We start from the raw sequence: 26,159 nt of genomic DNA, 5'->3' as shown, positions 1-26,159 counted from the left end.
CCTCCCTCGTTCAAACTCCGTAAGTTGCTTGAATTTCTTATTCTTCCGTCGTGGAGGCATACTCAGGTCTCACTAAACGTTTGCCACTAACAAATAATCATAGACTATTTTCAACGTCCCGCTACAGCACTTTATTTATACGCTTTCAGCATCAATTCAGAGGGCGCTGCGCGCGCCACGCACGCGCGATGGCTCTGAAACTTTATTAATTTGCATAATATCCTATAATTGACATTTGCTGCGAATTTCATTTGATTCTGATGATTCCTTCATGGTGTTGCATTTTCTACAAACAGCAGTTTATATATATATATATATATATATATTTCCCTCAACAAAACTAAATGTAACGTTACGCTGAGTATCCGAAACAGAGGCGTTATTTTTTAATGTAGAGAGTTACGTCACTGTTTTAGTGCTAGGTCATTATTTATTCAAAGAAAAAAAGTCACTATGTTATATAACAAGGAAACTCCATTTATCCTCTCTTTATCACACATAACACGTGATCGGAGGCGTGCTTTTCACTCCAGTGAGTCTGCAACTTTTACTGAGTCTGTCTCCCAGCGTTGATATTGACACAACAAGGTAAACATTCGTATGCTTGAATATTTTTTATGCTATAGAAATTAAATATTTGTGTGATGCTTTGTCAAATTATTTAAATGATACTTCATTCTTTGAGCCAATTAATATATTATTTTTCTTTTCTAAAATATTAAAATTTAGGTTGTAAGATGCTATGGAGTTGATTTAAACCTACTGAGGGTCTTTTTTGTTTTACGTGTAAATTATTCTTATGATAAATACCGGTTTATTATAAAACAGCCTTTTTGAGCGCTATTACTCGCATTCTTTGTTATTTTTGCTACTAAAGAAATTTTAAAAATTTATTTGATAAATTTGTAAAAAATAATCCGAACATTTAGGAAATAAATCGTTTTAAAGTACCATGGATTCAAATGGTGTTATAATTTTTATTTTGATTATGTTTTTAGCTTTGGTCTTAAATATATATATATTTTTTGACGATAAAACTAGGTGGTTTCACTCAACTTCTGTAACTATTGCTTTTCAATAATTTTTTGTTTTTTGAGCAGATGATCAAAAACCCTTCGATCGGCAACTAGCTGTTGTGTCGACACTTTACTTTTATAAAACCCTGTTAGGAGTTTTTTTTCTCAACGAAACAAATTAACGAAGTATTGTGAGAAGTTAATTCCTTATAATGTTTAAAATTTCAAATATTTACTTTTTAGTCATTATTTTAATTGCATTCCTTGATTGAACAGAAATTTACAAACATTCGTTAAGAAATAAATATAACCTATCAAAAAGAAAATGTAACCAGTTTTTGTTAAATAATTATGAAATGGTAGTTAAATAGGTTTATCATAAATTATTGCGCAATAAGGTACTGTAATATAATTACTTTATAATATGACTCAGATTAGGATTTTAATTTTGAATAATAACTAAATTTGAAAATGTGATATTTGTCAATGGAAAAAGTATATTATTGACAATTTTATCTTTCCGTTTTAGTTTATTTGGGGGGATTATTTATTCATACAGAGCGTAATATTCAGAAAGGATTATAAATAAGCATTATCGTTAAGTACGGTATAAATAAATATTTTAAGGGTGAAAACAGTAAAATGTTTTAATAATTTTATGGTGACAGCCAAAAGTATCTGGATCGTTATTGTTTATGAGTGATTTTTTTCTGTCCAATGAAAATGCCCCAACTATAATCAGAAAAGGTTAGACAGCGGCTTTAGAAAATTATTTCTTTTATAATTTGTAGGAAATAAAAATATACATTTAAAACAACAAATTTGACTATACATATAACATTTTTGATAATACTTCTTTAATGGAAAAAATTCTAACTGACTTCTAACGTTAGATTAGAAGGGAAAGGAAAAAAAACGAATAAAAGACTACTTTTTATTATTATTAAAAACAATAATGTCTATAAAAATACAAAAGTAAAAGCGAAACCTAATCTTGAAGCATTGTTTGTTTAATTTCAAGGTCTTTGAGAGAAAAGAAAGGATATGTTAAAATATTTCTTTATCATTAAAATGTATAACGTAGTAACTCATAACAATTTTTTTTCCATTAAGTTTCCAGGAAATTGCTATTATCAGTTCCTTTATCATTAGCTATTCGTACACGATTGGCTAAATTGAATGTATATTTTCACCTTCACGATGAGCAATAATGTACTTGTTATTTTTTGTACTTAAAACTTTATAAAGGAGTTAACTTTATAAATGCTTTCTTTATATATAATTTACCATTCTATTCAAATTTCCAAACATATTCCAACAATTTTTTATGTTTTCATTTTATTAATTTTTTCAACAACAATGAATCGGAAAAATCCTAAAATAGCCCAATCCTTGGCGACTTTTTGAAATTTCGCCAAGTTAGCGATTATTACTTGGATCAACGTTGTTTCTTTTATTAAAAAACACTTTAAATTATTAAAAAATATTAAAATATTTTTAATAAAATAACTTACCTTTACTCTTATGGCTCATCTTTCGACACTCCGGCAAAAATCATGCGCAACTTCGCTCAATCCAAGCTTTCGACATCTCCATTCAAAACCATCCACCGTATCCTTTCGCTTTATCAAAGTCTCCACATTTTGGGCATTCATACGTTTTCGAAATTCAATTTTGATCCATACGCCATTCAATCATTGCTCTCTTGCCTCTTGCATTCAATAAAGTTGAAAATTCACTCGTCTATTCGCTCGCCATTTTCAACCGGTACCGCACAAAAAAGAATTTAAAAGATGAAATAAAGGTAACTCAATAAGAGATCATAAACGGAGTTTTCCTTTTTTCTAACGAAATCCTACATTGGTGTGGTATACATGTCACTTAACCAATCAGGTTTAAAAATTTTGGACCGGACTCCGAAAAGTTTAGGCAAAAAGTATTGGTTGACATAGGGTAAACTAACCAGTGAAGGAACACTTAAGCTTCGCTTGCCTTTTAAAAAATCATATTAATTTCAAAATTCGAAGTTTTACTTAAATGATAGTGTCAACATTTTTGTTACTAATTACAAATTACGTAAAAAAATTGTAGAGAACTTACATAATATTGTTTTAAAGTTTTGGTGGTTCAAATAACAAGTAATAAGAAGACCAAGTGAAGGAACAGCTCTTACCAGTGAATGAACACTGAGTAAAGGACACTTTATTTTGGTTATTTTTTAATGTTCTTTATGAATTTGTAAGCCATTCAAATATTTAAAAACAAGCCTATTATTGAAATTATAACATATAAATACTTGGATAAAGTTAAATTTTTTTTTGTAATCATGAATTAAAAATTAAAGTGTCAACATATTAGCACATACTGTTCATTCACTGGAAAATCTATGCCCAGTAAAGGAACATGCCTGTTCCCTCACTGGTTAGAAACTGTTTTTCGTATTTTTAACATACTTTTGATGCGGAACATCACTAAAGGAACAAGAAAATTAAAGTTTATCTTTTATTTTCATTAACTTAAAAAAAACCCAGTAAAGGAACACCTGTTCATTCACTGGTTTTTCATCGTTTAGTGATCCAGTGAATAAACACCCCCCTTATCTCAGTACTTTATTATGCTATGATGCTTTAAAAAAATAAAACGTAGCTTCAATAACTATATTTTGAATTCTCCTTTTCACACAGTGAGAAAAATAAAACTATTACGTGCAATCCACTTCAAGCATATGAATACAAACACTCACCTTATAATTTTTTCAAAGAAACAAGATGTTGCAGAGATAATAACAAATTCAAAAAAATTTACTGAGAAGTCTATTTGACCAGGTAACCCAAAACATTGCTAGATGACTTCCTATTGTTTGGCAGTAAGCTATTGTTACCAATCAATCTAAAGAAAAACTTTCAAATTCTTATTTTATTCAATATATATGAAATGTTCCTTCGCTGATTGGTTTACCCTATCTCCTCGAAATATCTTGCAGAAGCCTAGTTTGGCGCGGTATCAAAAAATCGCCATGGGGTAGGTTATTCTAGGACCCACCCTAATGAATCACATTCGTGTAATTTAGAAATATTAGAAAATTCTGTTAATTAGTGACATAGAGTTAGCATTGACTTAATATAATTTGAATTTTCTAGCTACAAATATGGCTTCAGTACCAAAAACTCACAAGAGGCTTATGGTGCACAAATTGACATCTAACTTCAGAGAAGCTGTTAAAACCGAAACAGCAGACGTGTGCAAGCCGAAGAAAGGTGAAGTGTGCATAAAAAATAAGTAAGTGTCATTGATAAAAAAGAATTACACTGAAAAATTTTCAAGAAAAAAAAAGATCCCTTACTTGACAAACACGACTATTCAATGACATTTAGATTCAAAAAAAAGATTTTTATAAATACTCTAAATAGAAACAATTTTATCAGCTATATAGAAGGCCATCTTGAAGCTAATACTATTATTTTATGCAACAATTTTAAAAATTAGAATAATTTTAATGATGGTTATAATTGTTGGCTTAATCTTTTATTAATATCCATGCTGAGTATAAAAATTTAGAATGACTATGAATTTTCAGGACCAATCTAATATCTTCTGAAAATATGTGAATTACGCATCCATTTTATTTAAATAACTTTTAAAGTCCTCTTTCGACAAGCTCAAGTTGATGTTCGTAATATCTTCGTCATCCGTAAACTTTGTTCTCTAAGCAAATTTTTTCAGTTTTTCGGGAACATAAAGTCTTCAACAGATTGATATGAAAACTATGGTGAATGATCCATTCTCCCTAAGCTTTAAAACCGGAAAATTTACTAAATGAATGTGGTTGAGGCATATCGAAGTTCTTAAGAAAACTCCAACGTCAGAATCAGTGGCTTACATAGACTTAAGTTGTTGTTATTGTAGTTCATTTACGTCGCACTAGAGCTGCACAATGGGCTATTGGCGACGGTCTGGGAAACATCCCTGAGGATGATCCGAAGACATGCCATCACAATTTTGATCCTCTGCAGAGGGGATGGCACCCCCGCTTCGGTAACCCAACTACCTGCACGCGAAGTCGAGCACTTTACTGTAGCACAGTTTAACGAGGACCAATACCGGTCACTACACAGACTGATCCAAGTGGTCACCCACCCTCACACTGACCGCAGCCAGTGATGCTTGACTTCGGTGATCTGCTGGGAACCGTGTCTTAACGATCAGTCCACTGCGGGACATAGACTTAGACACAACACAATTTTTTTACAATTATAATAGGAGATAAGAACACCGTAAGGAGACATTCGGGAATTTATAATCAATCATTTAAATTTATATTAATTAATGGATTTTAATTTAAATAATTTTAATATGAATTAATAAAGAGTTAATAATAGCGATGATAAGGTGGAATTTGCAAAAAGTAATACATTGGAACATTGTATACACTTACTGAGTAAAAACATTGAAATGAAATTTATCTTAATAATAAAAGGAAACAACTCACTATCGTAAAACAATTATATTCAATGTTTTGTTAAGGATTATCTTTATTTATAAAGTGAATTGAGAAATATCCCGTAAAATATAAAAATACTTTTATTGAAATATATACAGTAGGGTATACAATCTTTTTAAATGAAGGGTTACGTGCCTAAGTATTTAGATATTTTGACGGCAATCATGATAATTTTAATGTAAACATAAGTGTTTTAGATACAGTTCCTTTCATCAGTCAACTTAGTCATTCATTTGCATTAAATTGAATTCTTTTAAATAATTATAATTTTTATTTTATTATCTGAATTTTTTTAATTAATTCTTTTTTTCTTCTTTTTATCAGTCAACTTGGTATATACTTGTATTAAATTCTTTTTAACAATAAAAACTGAAAAAACCTAACTGATACTCTTCAAAATAAAAATATTTTCTTTTTATCTAAAAAAAAAAAAAGATTGGGAGAAAGTGACGGCTTTTAATTACATCGCGTAACACAAAAGTGTATTTTAAACTAAATCAACTGTAATGTTCATAAATAAAGGTGCTTTTAATTACACCGTTTTATTACTTTAATTACATCGCGATGGCTTTTAATTACATCGCGTAGCACAAAAGTGTATTTTAAACTAAATCAACGGTAATGCTCATAAATAAAGGTGTTTTTAATTACATCGTTTTATTACTTTAATTACATCGCGATGGCTTTTAATTACATCGCGTAACACAAAAGTGTATTTTAAACTAAATCAACGGTAGTGCTCATAAATAAAGGTGTTTATAATTACATCGTTTTATTACTTTAATTACATCGCGATGGCTTTTAATTACATCGCGTAACACAAAAGTGCTAAATCAACGGTAATGCTCATAAGTAAAGGTGCTTATAATTACATCGTTTTATTACTTTAATTACATCGCGATGGCTTTTAATTACATCGTGTAACACAAAAGTGTATTTTAAACTAAATCAACGGTAATGCTCATAAATAAAGGTGTTTATAATTACATCGTTTTATTACTTTAATTACATCGCGATGGCTTTTAATCACATCGCGTAACACAAAAGTGTATTTTAAACTAAATCAACGGTAATGTTCATAAATAAAGGTGTTTTTAATTACATCGTTTTATTACTTTAATTACATCGTGATGGCTTTTAATTACATCACGCAACACAAAAGTGTATTTTAAACTAAATCAACGGTAATGTTCATAAATAAAGGTAAAAAATTAAAAAAAGAAAAATATTTTATTGAGCAACATAACTGTAAATTAAATATTTTAATTAAAGAAATCATAAGGGGTCCAAAATGTTTTAAAATGCAGCAAAGCATTATAGCTCAAAATAAGATTCAACATTCAGTTGGGATAAAGTTCAATATATTTTTATCCTTAGGCAATTGATATTTAGCGAATTATAAGAGATTTTATGAATGTTAAATATTGAAATTGTTTTTTTTTTAAAATTATTTTTTAAGTTACCAAAAATTAGAAGAAAAAAAAACTCAAAAATATAGTAAACAGTTTAATTCTCACCGTCGAATTTCGCATTTTGTAATAATATTGTTGTGTTAAAAAATCAAAACATGAAAAAAGGATTGTAAAATAACATGAAAAAACAATGAAATCAGCAGAAATAAAGCACACCGAAATCAATGATTAACATGCCTGATTCAAATATCGCATGTCATTTTAATACTGTATTAAAAATATTATGATTTTCAAAACCACGTGGAAAAACTTATCAATAACTGTTGAAAGAACAATAAAAAAAATCTTAGATTTATAATGAAATTAGCACAAATAAAGCGCATACATTTGAATGCACGATTTGAGTGTCGTATTAATTAATAAATATTAAAAATATGGCTATTTTCTAAACCATGTGGAAATGCGTAATGTCGAAAACAAGCAATAAAAAAATCACTTAGATTTCAGATAAAATTTGCACAAATGAAACATGGCAAAAGTGATTACTATTTGCAGAATTCGAAAGTCGCGAGTCGTTATAATATCGAATTAAAAAATTGGGATTTTTACGAAACAATTGGAAAACCGAGAATAACTCCAGCAAACACAATCTAAAAGTCACTTGGTTTAACTATGAAATGGACTGAAATAGCTTTAAAAGTGATTATTAAAATTCGAAATTCACGTATCATAACATGTTTTAAAAATACTTTTTAAAAAAAAAACTCACTTAGTTTCATTTCCTTAAACTAAAACAGGGCATGCAAAGTCTATAACTTTTTCTAACATTATTTTGAATGATTTTCAAATAATTCTACAAAATACTAACATTAACAGCACATTTAGCGCTGTTTGAATATTTTCAACACTCTAAATCATTTTTATTCTAGAAACCTAGATTGTATAAGAACTGCATCATGTGCAACATGAAGTTAATTAAAAGAATAGTTTTATGTTACGTTTATTTATTTTATGTCTGTAGTTAGCCATAATCTCCACTTAAAGCGCTTAGAAGAAACCGATTCTGCGATATAATTGCCTATCAAATTTAAATAGATAATTTTAAAACAATTGCTTTGACTTTTAAATTTGAGAGCTATTAAAATTATGTTGCGTTAAAAGTGAATAAGGAATAATGTTTTCCTTAATCGCTGTAGTCAAGGTGTTTCGTTATGACCGCCCTTAAAACAAATGTTTTGCCCTTCATGAAATTTAAAGAAAAAAAGCCATGCACAGTGTTTAAGCTCGAAATCTAACGATTCGCTACAGTGGTAAGCAGGACTGAAAACAGCGGAACCAATATAATATATGCTAACCAATATAACGGAATACTATATAACGGAGTCAATATAACGGAACTAATATGATGCCTAATGTAATTTGTAGGTATTTCTAACAATCGCCTCTCATCTCTGCTTTCAACGACATTCATATAAATTTTGGTAATTTAAGTTACCCTTTTCTCTGAAGTAGCATGTGGGATTTTAATAGAATTTTCTTTTTACTTCATTTAAATTTTAATTTGAATATTTATATTAAAAATTTTGTTTATTTTAAAACAATTTAACATATTCTGCAAAAATGAATTAATAGTATTGAAAAAACTTACAAAAATTCGAAATTGCTCTAGAATTGCAATTAAATATCTGTAAGTCGATTCTTTACATTTCATTATTTAGTTCTTTACATTTTATTATTAGTTTTATTATTTAGTAAAATTAATAAGTTCAAAATTGTCTTTAAGTATATTAGAATTCAAGTGTGTTGCTCTTTTTGGATAACAGAATGGCATATGTTAACTTTCAAAATTTACTTCTAAAAGAACAGAAACTACGGTTTCTTTCATGTTTTAAACATTTCTTTCTTTATTTTGTTCAGATACTGTAGATAAATATCTAAATATCTAAATAAAAAAATAATTTCTTTTATATTTAATTACTTAGATTAATTTATTTATTATTTTGTTGTTATGAGACAATTTTGAATTCAGCATCAATATATGCGCATTTAGAACATCTATGTTTGATCTCCTATTGCTCCAGCGTTCCTCTTTAAATATGAACGAAATTATTAGTTAATGTATCCGCTCTATTTATTTAATTTTTTGCTTTTTAGATATGTTGGAATTAATGCAACTGACGTTAACATGACTAAAGGAAGATATTTTGTGTCCGGAAAAGTACCATTTGGAGTAGGCCTTGAGGTAATTATATGTCCCATTTGTTTTGCCTTTCATTTTTTATTTATTTATTTTGTCAAGAAAGCCAGAGTGTAAATAGGAAAAGAGAATACGCTAAGATTTGATGCATATTGAAAATTTTAATGTGAATTAAATTAATAATTAATAGAATGACAGCTCGTCTTAAATATTTTTTAAAACATTTCCTGAAATAAACTTTTATTTTTAAAATAGTGATAAAAATAAGTTAAAATTTTTTTTTCTTGCATCATAAATGCGAATATGCATTAAACTATCAAATATAATATTTAATAGACTATAAACTTAGGGTTGTAATTAGGAAACTATACCTGATTAAACAGTTCTGGTTACGTTACTCTTATTTAAAAATGTCGAGATGAAAGTTGTGAATATGTAGTTTTATAAACACCAGATTGTAAGACCATTGCTCATAAAATTTCGCTCTTAACCTTAAACAACTTATAGATTTAAAGATTAAATAGCTTAAAAGTTACTAAGTTAACTCTTTTCAGTTTTATGCTATAAGTAAGGAAAATATAAGTTAATAAGTTTTGAATTTGAAATATTTGTTCCTTATAAAATTACATTTAATACACTAAATGACGTTACATCCAAAATGCTGCGAAGGCATGATTATTTGAGAAATAATTTTAAAATATTTCATTCCTGTAATGTGTCTGCTGTGTTTAAAATGCATAAATAACTTGTGTGTTTGTTTTTTCGTAATTTCAGAAATCAAAATTTTGATTATTTTCATCATGCATTTTAGAGATAGTAAAATCTCTTAGCACTCGTAGGAACAATCTTGGATTGTTCGGATTGGGGTTTTGGGGTAGATCTAGTCCTGCTTTTATTATCATAGCATGTCATGGAACAGATAAATGGAATAAACGGAGATGCGAGAATTTTTTTCCACTCCATTTGATACTTTAGTACTTGATAAAGTATGCTTTCAATTGTACACTGCGAAAAAAATTTACTACCCCGAATAACTTGTTATCTATTGATTGGATCTTCACGTTCTGGGAACCAATCTTAATGGTTCAAGGGGTGACTTCAAATATGCTAATTAATTAGTGCAAACGATATTTCAAGCTACGAAATCAGACACAAAAACTTAATTTCTCTGAATAAACATACATTTCTTTCCAACAGATTCAGATTTCTAAGCCCAAAATATGAGGGGTAGCAGCATTCTGGGAAATATGGTCCCAATGGTTTGGTCAGGTGAGGGATTCAAAGTTTGGATTCCCTTATGCTAATTTGATTTTTGCGTATTTCGCTATATATCAACAACTTTTTAAGCGAATTGAAATATTCTTGCACACAATTATAAAAATATATACAATACAGATAATAACAATTATTCGAAATTTGAGCGAAACGGTCGAACAGTTCCTGAAAAATCAAATTTAAGGAAGTCATGTATTTAAAATTCGATTCCTCAGGAGCTCTTCGACCGATTTCACTCGAATTTTGTAATTTGTTATTTCAAATTACGTACCTTAAAATGATGCAAAAAGTTGCATATCATGCAATTTAAAATTTTACCAATTATTATTTAATAAATAATAATAAATATTTTTAAAAAAAATCATTTTTTGCATGGAATTATCTTTTGACAAACGAATTTTATAATTGTTAGTAAAAATTTTTCAATTCACTTAAAAAGTTCCCGAGATATAGTGAAGTACTCAAAAAGTAAAATTAACATTAAAGGGTCCAGACTTTTGACCCCTCTCCTGACCAAACTATTGGGACCATATTTCCCAGAATGCGACCTATAATTTGGTGTCAGAAATCCGAATGCGTTGAGAAAAAGGTATGCTTATTCATAGAAAGTACGTTTTTGTGTCTGATTTCGTAACTTACAATATCGTCAGCTTTAATTAATTACCATATTTGAGGTCACCCCCTCGAACCATTAAGATTGGATCCAAGAATGTGAAAATTCGATCATTCGACCAAAAGTTATTCAGAGTTGTCCGTTTATTTTTGGCACCCTGTGCATTCCAAGATACTTATTAAAATTTCATCGAAATTTATTTAAAAAATTCCGCAAAATTAACGAAAAACACTTTTTATTTCTATTTATATTGGAATATTAAGTTTTGTCTTTTGAATTTATAGTTGTAAATACTGCTTTTAATTTATCTGTAAATGTTTCTTTTTTTATTTTAATGTTTGTTCTATTTTTAGGGGATTGGAGAAGTAGCAGAAGTTGGTGAAGGTGTGGAACACTTAAAAGTCGGACAAACTGTAGCTTATATAAATGGAAATTCAAATTCTTACGCTGAGTATTCTGTAAATAGATTTTATTTGCTTATTAAAACTCAAAAAAATTCTTAATTTAAATTACTCATTAAAATTTTGAAACGATATTTATTCGAGTGTATAAAAAGTACCTTGAGTTAAGTTAATTTTTTTTATATTTCTATAATTATTTTTACCTAATTATTATTTGTAAATTATTTATCTGTCAGTGTCATATTCACGTAGTTAATATTCAAAAATGCAATATTAAGTAAAAGCATGAAAAGGTTATTCTGTTCGGAAAAAAAAACTCTATGTGGTTATAGACGATTATATAGGATGCGGAAATGGAGTAAAATATTTCGGAAAATACTCATTGGATCAAAATAAAAATAAATAAATAAAAATATGCCTGTGAAGTATTTTCAGAAGTTACATTATTGGCGCCAACTTATCAATGACACCAAACTAATTTAATGACACTAAACTCGACACTATTCCCAAAACTAGGCAAAGCCCAAGCAGTCCCCTTATCATTAGTTATTGTCAGAGACAGGCGTTAAGTTTGGTGATATTATTATATAGGTTTCAAATATACCAAATAATCTATTTTCTCGATCTGATATTTATTTCTCGAGATATCTCTATTTTTTTGTCCTGTAATGTGAATTGTGAACCAAAATGTGAAAACATGTGAGTCAAATTGAGTTAATTCTTTCTGTAAAATATAAATCTTCATTAAAAAAATAAAGCATTTTTAAGTTCTTTACAACTCTCAAGGAATGTGATTAGAATAGAAGGTGCTGTTTGGTATCATTGAATATAAACATATAAAATATTTGTATTTTAAGATTCTTGATCCGAAGTGTTTTTCTCAAGAAATTTGGTAATCTCCATACATTTTATACATATTGTATGTTTATAGACAAGAACTTAGAGGAATAGTTTGATTTTTTTTGCATTTCTTAAAAAAAGACTTCAGCAGCTTAAACTGTCAGTCAGTTGCTTACACAAAGCATTGCATTAAAGTGAGAAAAAATTCATCATGAAGTGAGTCTTCTAAAAAGTGAGTGTTTATATGCACAACAAGTTTTTAAAAATAAAAAAGACTCTTATTTAAAAACTAAACGTTCATTTTTAACATAACATTTTCAATCAAATGCATGAAAAATCTAAAAATTGCAATTAAAATTTCATAGTGATTTCAGTTGCAAAGAAAACATCAAAACCATCGGTAATTTCGGAAGAAACAGAATGGTTTTATAAAATATTTAAACAAAATTTTTAAACCTGTTTGTTAAACTGTGTTCTTCAAGACTAGGCAATAGTTACTCATATATAGTTTACCCATGATTAATTTTCATTCTGATATTTCAGTGTGTGCCAGCCATGGGCACTTTTCCCGTACCTGATACAAAACCAGAATATATAGCACTCCTCGTGAGTGGTCTGACAGCTTCAATAAGTTTAGATAAAGTAAGTCCTTAATTTTTTCACACCTTCAGTTTAAGTTTCATGAGCAGGTCATAGAAAAAAGATAACACATATTTTATTTTGTTTCGCACTATCTGACAAAATGCATCCGAACACCCAGTGGTATGGACTCAGTTGCTGCAGTTAATTTACGTCGCACTAGAGCTGCACAATGGGCTATTGGCGACGGTCTGGGAAACATCCCTGAGGATGATCCGAAGATAAGCCATCACAATTTTGATCCTCTGCAGAGGGGATTACACCCCCACTTCTGTAGCTCAACGACCTGCACGTGAAGTCTAGCACTTTACGATAGAACAGTTTAACGAGGACCAATACCGCACACCCTCGGTCCCTATGCATACTGATCCAAGTGGTCACCCACCCGCACACTGACCGCAGCCAGTGATGCTTGACTTCGGTGATCTGCTGGGAACTGTGTCTTAACAATCAGTCCACTGCGGGACGTGGTATGGACTCAGAGACTTCTGATGCATAGAATAATGTTGTTCCAATCGATAACAGTCTAATCATGTCTAGGGAGATTTTACACAATTTTTTGACAGGTGAGCACAGCTGTAATGTATACTGAAAGTGAGGATGGCCAATTCGGCTGGATATTTATCTACGTTATAGTTTGTTCTAAATGTATTCTACGAAACTGAGATTAGAGATTTGAGAAGACCAGGCCAGGCTTTGAACACCCATTTTGCCAAAGCATGGCTGCGCTAGTCTCGACGTGTGAATGGAGAAGTAATCTTTCAGGTAGAGAAATGGGTTTTCCTTGAAATATTGTCATAGAATTGAGAGCAGCATTGCCGCCGAGAATGTCGAAAAATATCTCAGAGTTTATGCTTTTAACCACAGGAACTAAGAGATTTAGAGAAAATCACTATCTACCAATAAGTATTTGAACACGTGTGATTGAAAAGAAAAACAAACTTTATTCATAATCAATAATTGGTAAAGCCTCCACGAGAGGCAATTACAGCGTGAATCCACCTGGGCATACTTTCCACAAGTCCTTGTGTGACGGATAGTGGTATTTTCTTCCAATCGGCTTGGAGAAGATATGTAAGTTTGTTCACCGACTTTGGACTGGTAGTACACCTTAATTCGGTGATTCAACTCGCCCCAGAGGTTCTCGATAGGGTTCAGGCCTGGACTCTGGGCAAGCCAGTTCATTCTATTAACCCCATTGGCACCATACCAAGCCTTGGTGACCCTCGCAATAGGACAGCTGGCATTGTCGTCCTGGAAGTAACAGGAATCCACCCCGTAAAACTGCCACAACATAGGAAGCACATTGTCATCAAAAATAGTGCAGTAGGCATCTTGCATGGGACTAATGCCCATATTGTTTCTTACACGATATATACCGGCGGAGGGCGTGACGTATCTCAGGAACTATAGTCATTTGCATAGATGTCCAAATACTTATTGGTAGGTAGTGTATAATTGTAACCGATATTGACTTGTTTAAATGCATTTGTTTTCAAAACAGAGGAAACAAATGTGAATAAATTTTTAGTATTGCTACTTACATGAAGTTATGCTATTATTGGTACCAGGAAACAAAATGCACGCACTTTCGAAATAATAACAAAAACAAGGTAACTAATAAAATTTAATCAGAACTCTTAGTAAGATAGTTTGAATTTTGAAGACATATAAAGATGATATGCAAAGATAATTAGAGGCTGGAAGATGTCCGTTTCTAGAGAATAAATTAATTTTGGAGGATAGGTTGATGCTAGAAGATAAGTTGATTCTTATGAGCAATAAGCTGAATCCAAGATTAGCTAAGAATCACCAGGAGGGGGGCTTCCGCGGAAAGGCAAAAGGATCTATGCCTTATTATATTACTTTTGATAATATTACAGGATTTACAAAATAGATTAATATGTCCCTTTATATGGATATTTCTGCCAATCGGACGGGAAATCCGGGCATGACCCTTAAGATGCTTAGTTCTAAATAAATTATCAACATTACCTTCAATCATAAATAAGTAAAAAAATTAAATGAACTACATAAATGAATCTTGAAAAAGTGTATTAAAAATTTCTGGAAATACAATTATCTATTATAATTATGGAAAAAATCCACTATTTTACCAAGTTCCTGAAGAAATCTATCATCTCACGAAAAAGGAAAGAGTAAAATCATCTTAACTCTTATTTTCTAAAGTAGAGTCGGAGATTTTTTCCCAAGATTTTTTAAAAGTTTTAAAGTGTACTTTTGATCAAATGATGAAGAATTATAATATGTGTATTTTATATGTAAAATAGCCGAAAATAAATTATTTTATTCAAACGACACTTGCTTGCAGTATTTACTTGGCACAGTTCCTACTAAATGAATGTTTTACTTTATTTTATTATAGTGTGGTCGCATCGTGGCTGGAGAGACAGTATTAATCACGGCTGCAGCAGGAGGTACTGGCCATATAGCCGTAAGCCATTTTTTTTGTCTCTGTATAAACTTTAAACAAAATTTTAAACATTTATCGATAATTTTTGTTTGTGGAAATTTTACAACTGTATAAATATTTGTTATGTTTATTGCTAACAGTTTGAGCAGTTTTCAAACATCGTCTCTTAGATTAACTTAACAATAAAATCGATTGTTAGTTTAAAAAAGAATGAACTTTTATACTTTGTTCACGCCACAGATGAATATACAATTTGTGGCATTCCACAAGGTCACATTTTTTTTTCTCTTTAATATTTAGCTAGTTGATTTTCTATAAGATGATCGATTAGTTCAGATCAAAATAACTAATTTGTAATGCAAAATATGGCAGCAGCAATTCTGCTGCAATTTTTTATGTTTACTTTTAAAATTGATAGTTGTGTTTGCTAAGCCATTTGAGTTTCTCTGAATATTGTATAAATATTTCTGTTTTAAAATAAATTATGGAAATTTGTATTTGAGCATGGCCTTTGTATACTTTATTAAATGTTAAGTCAGATAAAACGATTATAATTCTTATTAAAAAGATCAGATGAATTACATTTTGCAAAACTGAAATTAAAAATCGATTTCATTTATCACATTTTATTAAAGTCTTAAAAAAAAGCCGTTAAAAGTTGAACTATATCATCGTCATTTTAGACAATAATAGGATACAAATTTGCTGTAACTTTCATGTCTTTGATGCATTATTTGTATTAAACATATTTTTCATACTTTTTTTCATTATTTTGTATTAATTTAGGTCAAAATAACTGAAAAATACTATATTTAGCATTTTAATATTTTATGGTTATGAAATACAGCAGGAAACACTGGTGTCTTTTTCTGCGTTAGAACTAAAATCTTCTAAGCAGTAATTTTCTAATTTCCATTTATTTGCGGTCATTTAGATCTAAGAGAAACATAGATTTATAATTGAAATTTCCTCAATTTTCAAAATCATGATACATTTTTGAATATGAATGAAAAAAAATTCAAACGACTTTTCAGACTTAACATTTTAAACAAATATAATTCCGATAATATAACAGATTTATTTTAGTAATTATTAGACTTTTTTATCATTAAAAATAATAAAATGTACTTTTGCTTGTAATTAGAGTGCCATATTTCTGTTTAAGTTAGTACAGTATCAAGTAATCAAGCTTATAAACTGTTTTAATATAGTACAACTTATCAAAGTATGGTTGAAGCAAATCAGAATGATCTTACTATTCTAAACGCTCTGAAATTTCTAACAGTATACTGTAAAAATTTCAGTAACTAATGCAATAATTTTTTTAAAATTGTTTAAATACTCAGTTTCCAAAATTTTTGACGTTGGTTTTCTCGTATTCAGCCAAAGATGCATAGCGCTACACTATGCAAATATTTTTCTTGCTGCTTTATAAATATCGAAAAATTTCTTTTCTAGGTTCAGTGGGCAAAGGCGGCTGAATGTCATGTCATTGGTACTTGTTCAACACCAGAAAAAGAAAAACTTTTGAAGGTATTTATATGATAAAAATATCTATGTAAAACTGTGTTAATACATTTTTCTATACTTTGCACTCTATCATTTAAGCATTAAAAGATTGACGGTTTTATAGTTAGAACATAGGTAAAGGTATGCTTCGATCTTCTTCTTTAACAACACTACAGCGAAGAGCAGGGCAAGGCTTTCTTAGTCTGCCTCCTCCAGACTGTTCAATTTGAAGCTAGATACTTTAGTTTACAAACGGTATGATGCTTCTATGCTATCTATAAACTACTTAATAATAAAAATAATAAAATACATAACGTAATGATAAGTAATAATAACAAAAAATTTCTTTTTCTGATAATTTTCTTTTGTTAAAAAATAATAGCAAATCAGATTGCAAATCGCTGTACAAAAACCAGTCTGATAAAATTTTTTTATTTTCTTTAAAAATAAAATATTTTCGGGATAAGGAATGTAATATTCATGTTCTTAGTTTTTTTTTAAAAAAAATAAAGCATTAATCGAAATACAAATAGCAGATTATTAGATATTATTTGTCTAATTGTAATCTAACTAATTGAAAGTTGAATTAAAGTTTTGAGTGCAAATTCTCTCTCCATCTTGACTAGATTAACATTTTTGAAATTAAGCATTCCTAAAATATAATTAAAGTTATGTAATGCATTTTTTCATATGATTGTTTTAAAAATAAAAGATTTCAAACTAGTAATGAATTTTCTTTTTGACCTTTGAAATTATAACTTAACCAAAATTGTTAAAAATATTTGCATTTATAATATGTAAAAATAATCTTTTTTTTAAAAAGGAACTTGGCTGTGATCGTGTAATTAACTACAAAACAGAAAATTTGGATGAAGTTTTAACCAAGGAATATAAGGTAAAAATTAATTATGTCCTCACTTGAATGATTGTTTTTTAAAAAATGGGGTGTTAATTTTAAATAACAGATTCAATTGAATGTGGATATAAAAAGCGCTAGGTTTAATAGTGATTACACTGGGTCAAACACAAACGAAATTACATGATGACGTAATAAAATCGAAAGGTTTCTTTTTTTTGTAGTAGTCCAGGAAGGTTTGAAAGTTTTGAAGTTTTTTTTGATGCTAAGTACCCAATGGTTCAACTTAAATTACTAAAAGTTTGAATAAAAACTTTAGAAGTAAAAAATAGTAATTTTTGAAATGTTACACTGTAGCAATTTTTACTGAAATAATCAAGGTTATTGTTTTAATATTATTCAGGGTTATTCTTTTTGTAATAAAAGAGTTTTTTCTTGTGTATACTTTAACTCCATAATTATCAGCAATTTCTACCAAATTTACAAGCAGATTGTTTCTTAATGAATGTTTGAAATAAAAATTTTTAAAAACCTTGAAAAAATTTCTTAATTAAAAGTCTCAAAAAAATATTTAGACCAGGAAAGAGAAGAAAATGAAAAGAAAATCAAATCTTATGAGTAATTGACGAAAAAAGAGAGGTTACAAAGACCGAAACCAGTTTTTTTACCTGGGGAATACAAGGAAAGGGAAGTATATCATTAGATTTTCTTTCAAGCTCCATCTAGCAATCAAACTCGTCTTATGGTAATAACTTATAAGTACTCTTTTTCTCTAATTATATCAAAGAGAGAAAATATCAAATGTCCACTTCACACTGTTATCTATATTTTATTAGGTTCAATTTAAAAGTAATATTCAAAATAGAAAAGTAGTTGAATTTAAAAGCAAAAGTGCCTCTGTCCAGAAGAAAAACGTTAAATCTAATTAATTACTTACTAATTTATTTGCGTTAAGCAAATATTTCAATATATACAACTTATGAATTCAGTTTTTCTATAATAATAAATATAAATTCTATAATATAAATATAGATTTTAATAATTTTTTGTTATTTTGAGTTTTTAATTTTTAAATATTTTTAAAATTCATTAAATAGAACAAAATATTTTCAGTCGGGATTTTTTTAATTAATTTCCTGTTGATTTTAAATGGATAAATATTGTGGAAGGTAAAGATGAATTAGTGCAGACAGGGATTGATAGCAAACGGTGTTTTATAAATGCCATTTTTAGAATATTTAACAAAAGAGCTAACTTAACTATTTAAAATTTTGGTTGACTATTAAGTAACATATTAACATTTTTCTCCAGGAAGGTGTCAATGTTGTTTGGGAAACAATAGGCGGAGAAGTTTTCCAAACTTGCCTGAAACATCTCTCAATTAAAGGAAGAATGGTTGTTGTTGGAGGAATTTCAGGTTATAAAACAGAAGATCAACAAATGAAATGGAATGCTGAATTGTCCACATTGCCTGCTCAAGTAATGCATTTTATATATTTTTTAAACAAATTAACAACAAAAAAAAGCTTTGGAATGTTTCTTATTTCTACATTTAGAATACTGCTTCTACTCAACGAGACTATAAAAACAAAAAACTTTAATATTGTTGGAAAACACTTTTATTTAAATTTCTAACAATTTTGCAATTAAATAATTTTACAATTAAGTAATTTCACTATAACGTAGTTTTACAATTGAAAAATTTTACAATTAAACTTTCTAAGTGTTATCTAAAAATTTATCTAAAGATATATTACTAATGACATGGGTTCATCAGTTTTTATTTTTTCTCCTTTTTCCTTGATGATTTTCTTTTCAATTTTAATTTTTTATAAAGAAATACTTTCAACAATTTTATATGAAAATTTTCTGCTGGTGGAAATATTCCATAACTTTTAGAAATATAATCTTAAAATTAAAGTAGATTTTAAAGGGAATGTTATGTAAGGGAATGTTATGTAAGGGAATGAATGAATGTTGTGAACAGGTGAAAAGAATACTCAAGGTACACATTTTAAATAATTAAGGTATTTTAGTGCTTGTAAATATAATCATTTGTCCACTTATGCATATTAATTCGTTTTCTTTTCCGAGAAATGTAGGATTAAGGAGTGCATTAATACTCATATTAATATATTAAAAACAATCCAAAATAAAAAAAAATTACAGTTTGAAAATTTTAGTTTACTAAGTTATCTCAGCAAATTTTTAGAAAATTTTTAAGCAAATAGACTTCAGTGTTAATATATTATATACCTTGAATTATCTTTAATTTGAAAATCAATATTGACTTCTTTCACTCTGTTACATAACTGACAATTCTGTAACTAAAGTTCCGTGCAACGTGGAAGTTGGAAAAGAAGGTATCAGCTCAGTTACTGACTATGTTGCCTAACATGTGTCAAAATGAGATTTTAATACATCTAACTGAAATGGATACTTTACCCCCGTAATTTGCAGTTGTAGTCTGAATATAAGTCTGTCCACCAAGAAAAGACTCTTTATAAACGGTTGGAGTCTTTTAGTTAAAAATTGGGCTCTATGATAAGTGAAACCATTGGAAGATAAAAGTAACAATGATAAATGGGTCAAATAGTTATGCCAATAATAGTGGTTCCATAGTTCAAGCTTTGCAGTTCTATAGCACTGCATCCGGCGTTAAAATGGACTTTGTTGTCTGAAGCTTAACCGTATTTTAATTGTGAAAGTATAGTATAAAGAAATGAGCCCCGACCTCCGAAAGGGACTGGCTCATGCGGAAGCTAGTTGAAATGCGCAGCGGAGTACCCGGCCAATTAGACCACTTCCGTAATGATGTGATGAATATTGATTGAAAAAAGTAATTCTACATGAAGTATTAGAATGCAGATGCTGAAATTCTTCATGTACTTGATACCCGAGGGTGACTAGCTGAAAAAAGTTGGCTCGCAGTAATCCGACATGATTTCTGATATCAGTTCATAAATCAAGCACTGAAGCTACCCCAGCAAGTGAAGGAACATTAAATTACTTCCATTTTATTTTCTGTGGAGTATTTCTCTCAGATTTGTGCGAATTTCTTTGGACAAGAGGCTATCTAGAAGCTGAGAGACGTTGTTTATACCCTCACCAGGGACCAACATTTAAGTTATTAAAACAAAACCATCTAAAATATAAACATCGTCCGCCCCTTCCTCTGAAGGCCGCGGAAAAATTATGAAACGTTGACCAGTTCGATAAAACAGATGGGGATCACTGGTGTAAAGAATAAACTACTCAAGCTAATTTCTAAAATACTTCATTAGTCTATTAGAATTGTTAAGAATTTGAAAAAATTAACTTCATTTACAATAATTTGGTGATGACGATAGTTACAATAAAATGTATTTCTTATATTTATTACTTTATTGCTTGCAGCTTCTGACAAAGTCAACTGCTGTTCAAGGTTTTCTTTTGACTCATTACATGGATTGTTTCCCGACCTACTATAAGTATTTGAGCGAACACCTTCAGAGTGGAAAGTTAAGAATTGTAATTGATACAGGGTCCAAAACAGCTGATGGAGAATTTCTCGGAATGGAAGGAATAATAAGAGGAGTAGAAGTGAGTAAATACACTTTTAAATTATTCTGATTTGTAGTAAATGCGTTTATTGATGTTTAATTATTGTAGAGTAGACATTGAAGTGAAGTTAAGTGACAGAAACAAAATTTGATTTGAGAAGAAAACAAAACGAATGGGTGTCTTTACAATGACTACTAAAATCGTACAATGGATTCTATAGTTGCTTTATTTTCAAAACAAGATCTAAGGATTTGAACATAAAAACTTTACTTGTATAAAAATAATGATGCTTAAGCTGCGAACATTATATTCATTTATTCAATGATTTGCTTCAAAGAAAAAACTAATTTTTTTTTATCAATTAACTCATTTTTAATGTACATTCCTAAATTTCATAATGTAAATCAATCGATAACAAATTTATGTACTCGCAATATACAACTAAATATTTAAATTGCAATGCAATAATTCATCATATTTTCTTCTGATGTAAAAATACATCGATATCTTATTTTCACAAGTGGTTTAAAAATACAATATTTTCAGTGTCATAAAGAGAGGATAGAACGTATTTAATTTATCTGAATATATTGCAAATATTTACAAGTAAATTGAAAACATGCCTTCAATTTACTTGTAAATATTTGCAATATATTTAAAGCAATATATAATGACTCAAATAACTCATTTTCAATGTCAACTTCTTAATTTTATAATGTAAATTAATCAAAAACAGATTGAGGTTAATAGCAAAATACCACCAAATCTAAGCCAAAATAAGCTTTTAATTTATTTATTATTTTTTTTAGCTAGAAAAATGGCAAAAAAAGATTAGGAAATGAATGAGATGTAAAACATTTATTTCCATGAATTTATTTTCCGAGTCTATTGGAATTAAATTTAAACATATTCATTCTGCTCTGTTACTATAACAAATTCATCTATTGACTCGATTTTGGAATTTCTACTTTAATTTTTCGACTATAATAACGCATTGAATGCTTTTTGTCAAAACAATTTTAGCAGCTATGCGAACAGTTCAGTCTCTAGAATTTTAAAAATTTATTTTGCATTCATCATTTAAATTGAATACGTTGAAAATAAAATTGTTTCAAACTTAATCCAATTTCATTACTCTTTAGTAATTGTGAAATGGTACAAGTTACTACCTTTATAATAAGGTCATTTATGCGAATATCTTTAAAATAAGGTCATTAATGGGAATATTATGATGGCAAAATTGATGGCCATTAATGGCAAAAAATAATAAATGAGAAAAACCATTTCACTTTAAATCCTCTGATTTTGAATAAATTTATATAATAATATTAATTAATTTTATCCCCGGTGTTGAACAGCCGATCCGATTCCGAATTTACGAGTCAACTCCGTTGCCTCGTCATTTTGAACCTATCCCAGGAGACAAACGAATTCTGGACTGGAATCCAAACTGGCTTCCGGGAAAGACTTTTTGATGGGACCTACCCGCATTTGCATTACATTGAGAGGAAAACCACGAAAACCTCCCATAGTTTGCGCAACGGCAAGGAGATTCAAACTCATAAGGCGTTTGCCAATGACGATATTTTACGTCAACACTGTGGCCTGTAGTAGAATTCGTATCGGCCAGTCCTCCCTCATTTTGGAGGTGAATTCTTTATCCCTTGAGCCACTGTGATTCTTAGAATAATATTAAGAGCAAGTACGATTGAATATTATAAATAAGTATTTTAAGGTAAATACTGTTTAATTTTTTATACGGTAGGGATTCACTTTCTGCATTAAAGATCATGTGTGACTTTTATGTCTATGGAGAATGCAAGAAACAATTATCTCAATAAAAAATTTATGAACTGTTAGTAAATTTATAAACAATCCTCATTAAACTTTCTTCTACTTCCCCGCTTGAATCTTCTTTTTTAAGGAGCTATATTTCATGTTTAATTAAAATATTTTTTCATCTTACAGCATTTGCACTCGGCTAAAAATTCTGGGAAAGTCATTGCAAGAATTTCCTAAACTCTGAAGACCAGAACGTCACTTTTCAAGATTATCATTCAAGAGAATTCAGATATGTGATATAATTGTGTTAAAAATGATCTCATAAGGAGAGACAACTGTGATTAAAGTATTAAAAATTATTTGATGTTTTTTTATTTTATGAATTACTAGAGTTGTATTAATTATTTATATCACTTAAATTGAATAAAAGATTTAAACGTCTCTCAGTCATAAAATTCAGTTCTTTTTTTTCGTTTCATCGAAAAATTAAAATATTGAAATTCTTAACTGAAAAGGCAGTGGTCAAATTTTTCAAACATTGTTCTGTTTATTTTCATAATTTGTCTAAATTATAGTCGCAAAAATTTTCTTTTTTAGATTTATAGGTTTCAATCACGTAAGTTTGTTGTTAATAAAGGTAAAATCGAGAAAGAAAATAATTTTACTCAATATTTCTTAAACTCTACAAATATTCGTGGAATCTCATTATTTTCATTATTTATTGATGTATCCAAGATAAATAATAAAACATAGACTCTTAAAGATGCGTATTTTGCCAGAATCTTGAATTTTAAAAAGGATTAATTTTTTGCCTCTGTCTTTCCTGTGGAATATAATTTGCTGAATGTACAGTTAGTTGGCGTAAGAGCTAGATGCTACTAAGTTCATTAAATTTAACTTTAAAAAGACAAATCTTTCAGTTAAAAACTATTTCAGAACTTTTAACCGTGCTTTAAATTAATCTGATGCAGTAACGAATAACGATATTAACAAAAATTAAGGGAAAAGAGGTCACTAATTCCTTTGGATGTCATTTTAAAGCGTCATAATTCATATAAATGAAGAAAAAAAGCCCAGATCATGCCATATCAAATTACGCCTGCAGCTGATACAATAATTGCTTGACGGTAAAGAAAATAAATAAATCCATAAATAAAAATAAAATGAAAATTTTTGTTATTCATAAAAGAACAATGTGCTTTAAATTTAAGGTCGTGCAATTTTTGCGAGACCATAATTTTTTTTCTTTCTAAATTTGATCGGCTCTGTTCAAGACATCCGTAAAACATAAAATTGTCCTAAGATAGTCAGGAGAAATGCTTCCATAGAAATATTAGGAAGTAACTTTCTTTAACTTTCACGGCTATAGCTATCGTACAATAAAAACAGTACATACATACTTATGTTACTGTGCAGCATATTTTTACGAACTTACATTACAAGTAAATATCGTATCTGTCTGATACCTTTGAAGCTGGATTTTATAACAAACGGATGTTGCTATTCAAAACTGAAATTGTTTAGGTAGATGAATAACATGTTTAAACTCCGGTTTCTTACATAAACTAGAATTTTATCTGAATTTTTAACCTCAATGCTACATATGCTTTTGCTAAAGTTCATTAAATTCAAAATATTAAAGGAATGTTGCAATTAGGATAAATTATTTTATATGGGTATCTTATTTCAAATTTCGCACCTTTGAAAATCCATTTGTAAAGTAGTTTATTTTCTGCTTAATTCTTGTTTATACTAAACTTTGTTATTTATACGTAGACTTTCCAAGATTGTCTTTAAAATGTAAAGATAACTATAAATCCTAAAATGCTAAAGTCAGTCAATAAAATGATCTATATAAGTACTGTTTCAAAATGAGCTTACATTGAATTCCATGAAGTTTCTGACATAAACTTTAATTGTTACTTTCAATCTTATAACAATTTATCTTTCAAAAATAAACACGAGTACTAAGTATAGCCTAAAACATAGGAAACTATAACAAGATAGAACGAGGGAGAAGCTGGTTGGCTTGTTGTATTTATAGTTTAATATCGTGCGATTTAAAAGCGACTATTAGGCCAAAGGTAAAAACAAGTCCGTACTCAATCACTCAATGTGACAGAGACAAATAATATCGCAAATAAACTCTGACAGAAAAAAATATAATATTATTGTTTAGCTTCCCAGCCGTGAACCGTATTATATTTACTAGAAGAAGGTAAATTGTCAAGGGGAGGTTATACCTATAATATTCCTTTATACATTTCAATCACCATAATAAAGCAGATTGACTGATGTATTACTAATATACATATATATATATGGGTGATTCTCACGAAACATGACAATTCGAAATAAAAAAATTTCTTCAAATTTAAAGTCTTCAAAGCAATCTAAAATTTTTTTGTATACTTCTTTAGCTACACTTATTAATATCTTATAGACAACAGTGTAGTTTATTGACATTTGCTCGACAAAAAAAATAAAATAGAAATTCACCAAATCTTGAATGCCAGGAAAATGACATATTACCATAGAAGTTTAAAAAACAGTCATTTTAAGTTAATAGTAAGTAACTCAACTTAAGCCTTCATGTTAGATGGACCATAAATAGCTTAAATTAATTCTTTTTATCCACTGTAGAAAGAAACAAAAAAAATTTTGTTGCTGATCTGTGCAGAATAAAATTGTGTATAATATTCAATCATTAAATAAATAAATAACTTTGATTACATCCAAGCATATTACAATCATACATAATTTTAGTATTAGGTTAATACTTGCTTTCCCCCTTTACAGTATTAGCAGTTAAAAAGAATTTCTGGTAACACTTCAATGTCCTGGCATTCATAAGCCAGGAAAATGACAGCCAGGATAATGACAAATTCGCCGTTTTATAGCATATAACTTTAATATTTTGTCCGAAGACGTTTATATTCTGCAGAAAACAACAGTATTTCTTAAAAAAAACTCAGATAAATCTATGTAGTTTTTGTTATTAATGATTTCAAGAAGCCAGGAAAATGACAGCATAAAAATCTACCCACCTTGAAAAATTTTTTGAAATAGATTTTGAGCCAGAAAATTGGTTCTTTATTCATGCAACAAGACATGTTCAGATATGATTTTTATACTCGATAT

General features: G+C 29.0%; 2 protein-coding genes across 2 annotated transcripts in view; one reads left to right on the top strand and one right to left on the bottom strand.

Moving 5' to 3' along the window:
- Positions 1 to 7,647, bottom strand: part of LOC107437395 (uncharacterized) — a 548,903-nt gene extending 541,256 nt beyond the window's left edge. The window contains exon 1 of the mRNA XM_071181486.1: positions 7,634 to 7,647. The gene's annotated coding sequence lies outside the window, so the exon portion shown is untranslated. The remainder of the gene's footprint in view (positions 1 to 7,633) is intronic.
- LOC107457101 (prostaglandin reductase 3) lies at positions 465 to 23,377 on the top strand. The gene is made up of 11 exons (XM_016075170.3): positions 465 to 588; positions 4,157 to 4,295; positions 9,084 to 9,171; positions 11,368 to 11,472; positions 12,799 to 12,897; positions 15,281 to 15,349; positions 16,787 to 16,861; positions 17,661 to 17,732; positions 19,005 to 19,172; positions 21,090 to 21,275; positions 23,205 to 23,377. Exons 2-11 carry the CDS (start codon positions 4,165 to 4,167, stop codon positions 23,253 to 23,255), a joined length of 1,044 nt encoding a protein of 347 aa, XP_015930656.2. The 5' UTR covers positions 465 to 588; positions 4,157 to 4,164; the 3' UTR covers positions 23,256 to 23,377.
- Positions 23,378 to 26,159: the final 2,782 nt, after the last annotated feature.

Source organism: Parasteatoda tepidariorum, chromosome 5, assembly GCF_043381705.1.
Source record: "Parasteatoda tepidariorum isolate YZ-2023 chromosome 5, CAS_Ptep_4.0, whole genome shotgun sequence".
In the NCBI taxonomy this organism is placed as follows: domain Eukaryota; kingdom Metazoa; phylum Arthropoda; class Arachnida; order Araneae; family Theridiidae; genus Parasteatoda; species Parasteatoda tepidariorum.
This window is presented reverse-complemented; position numbering and strand designations above follow the sequence as displayed.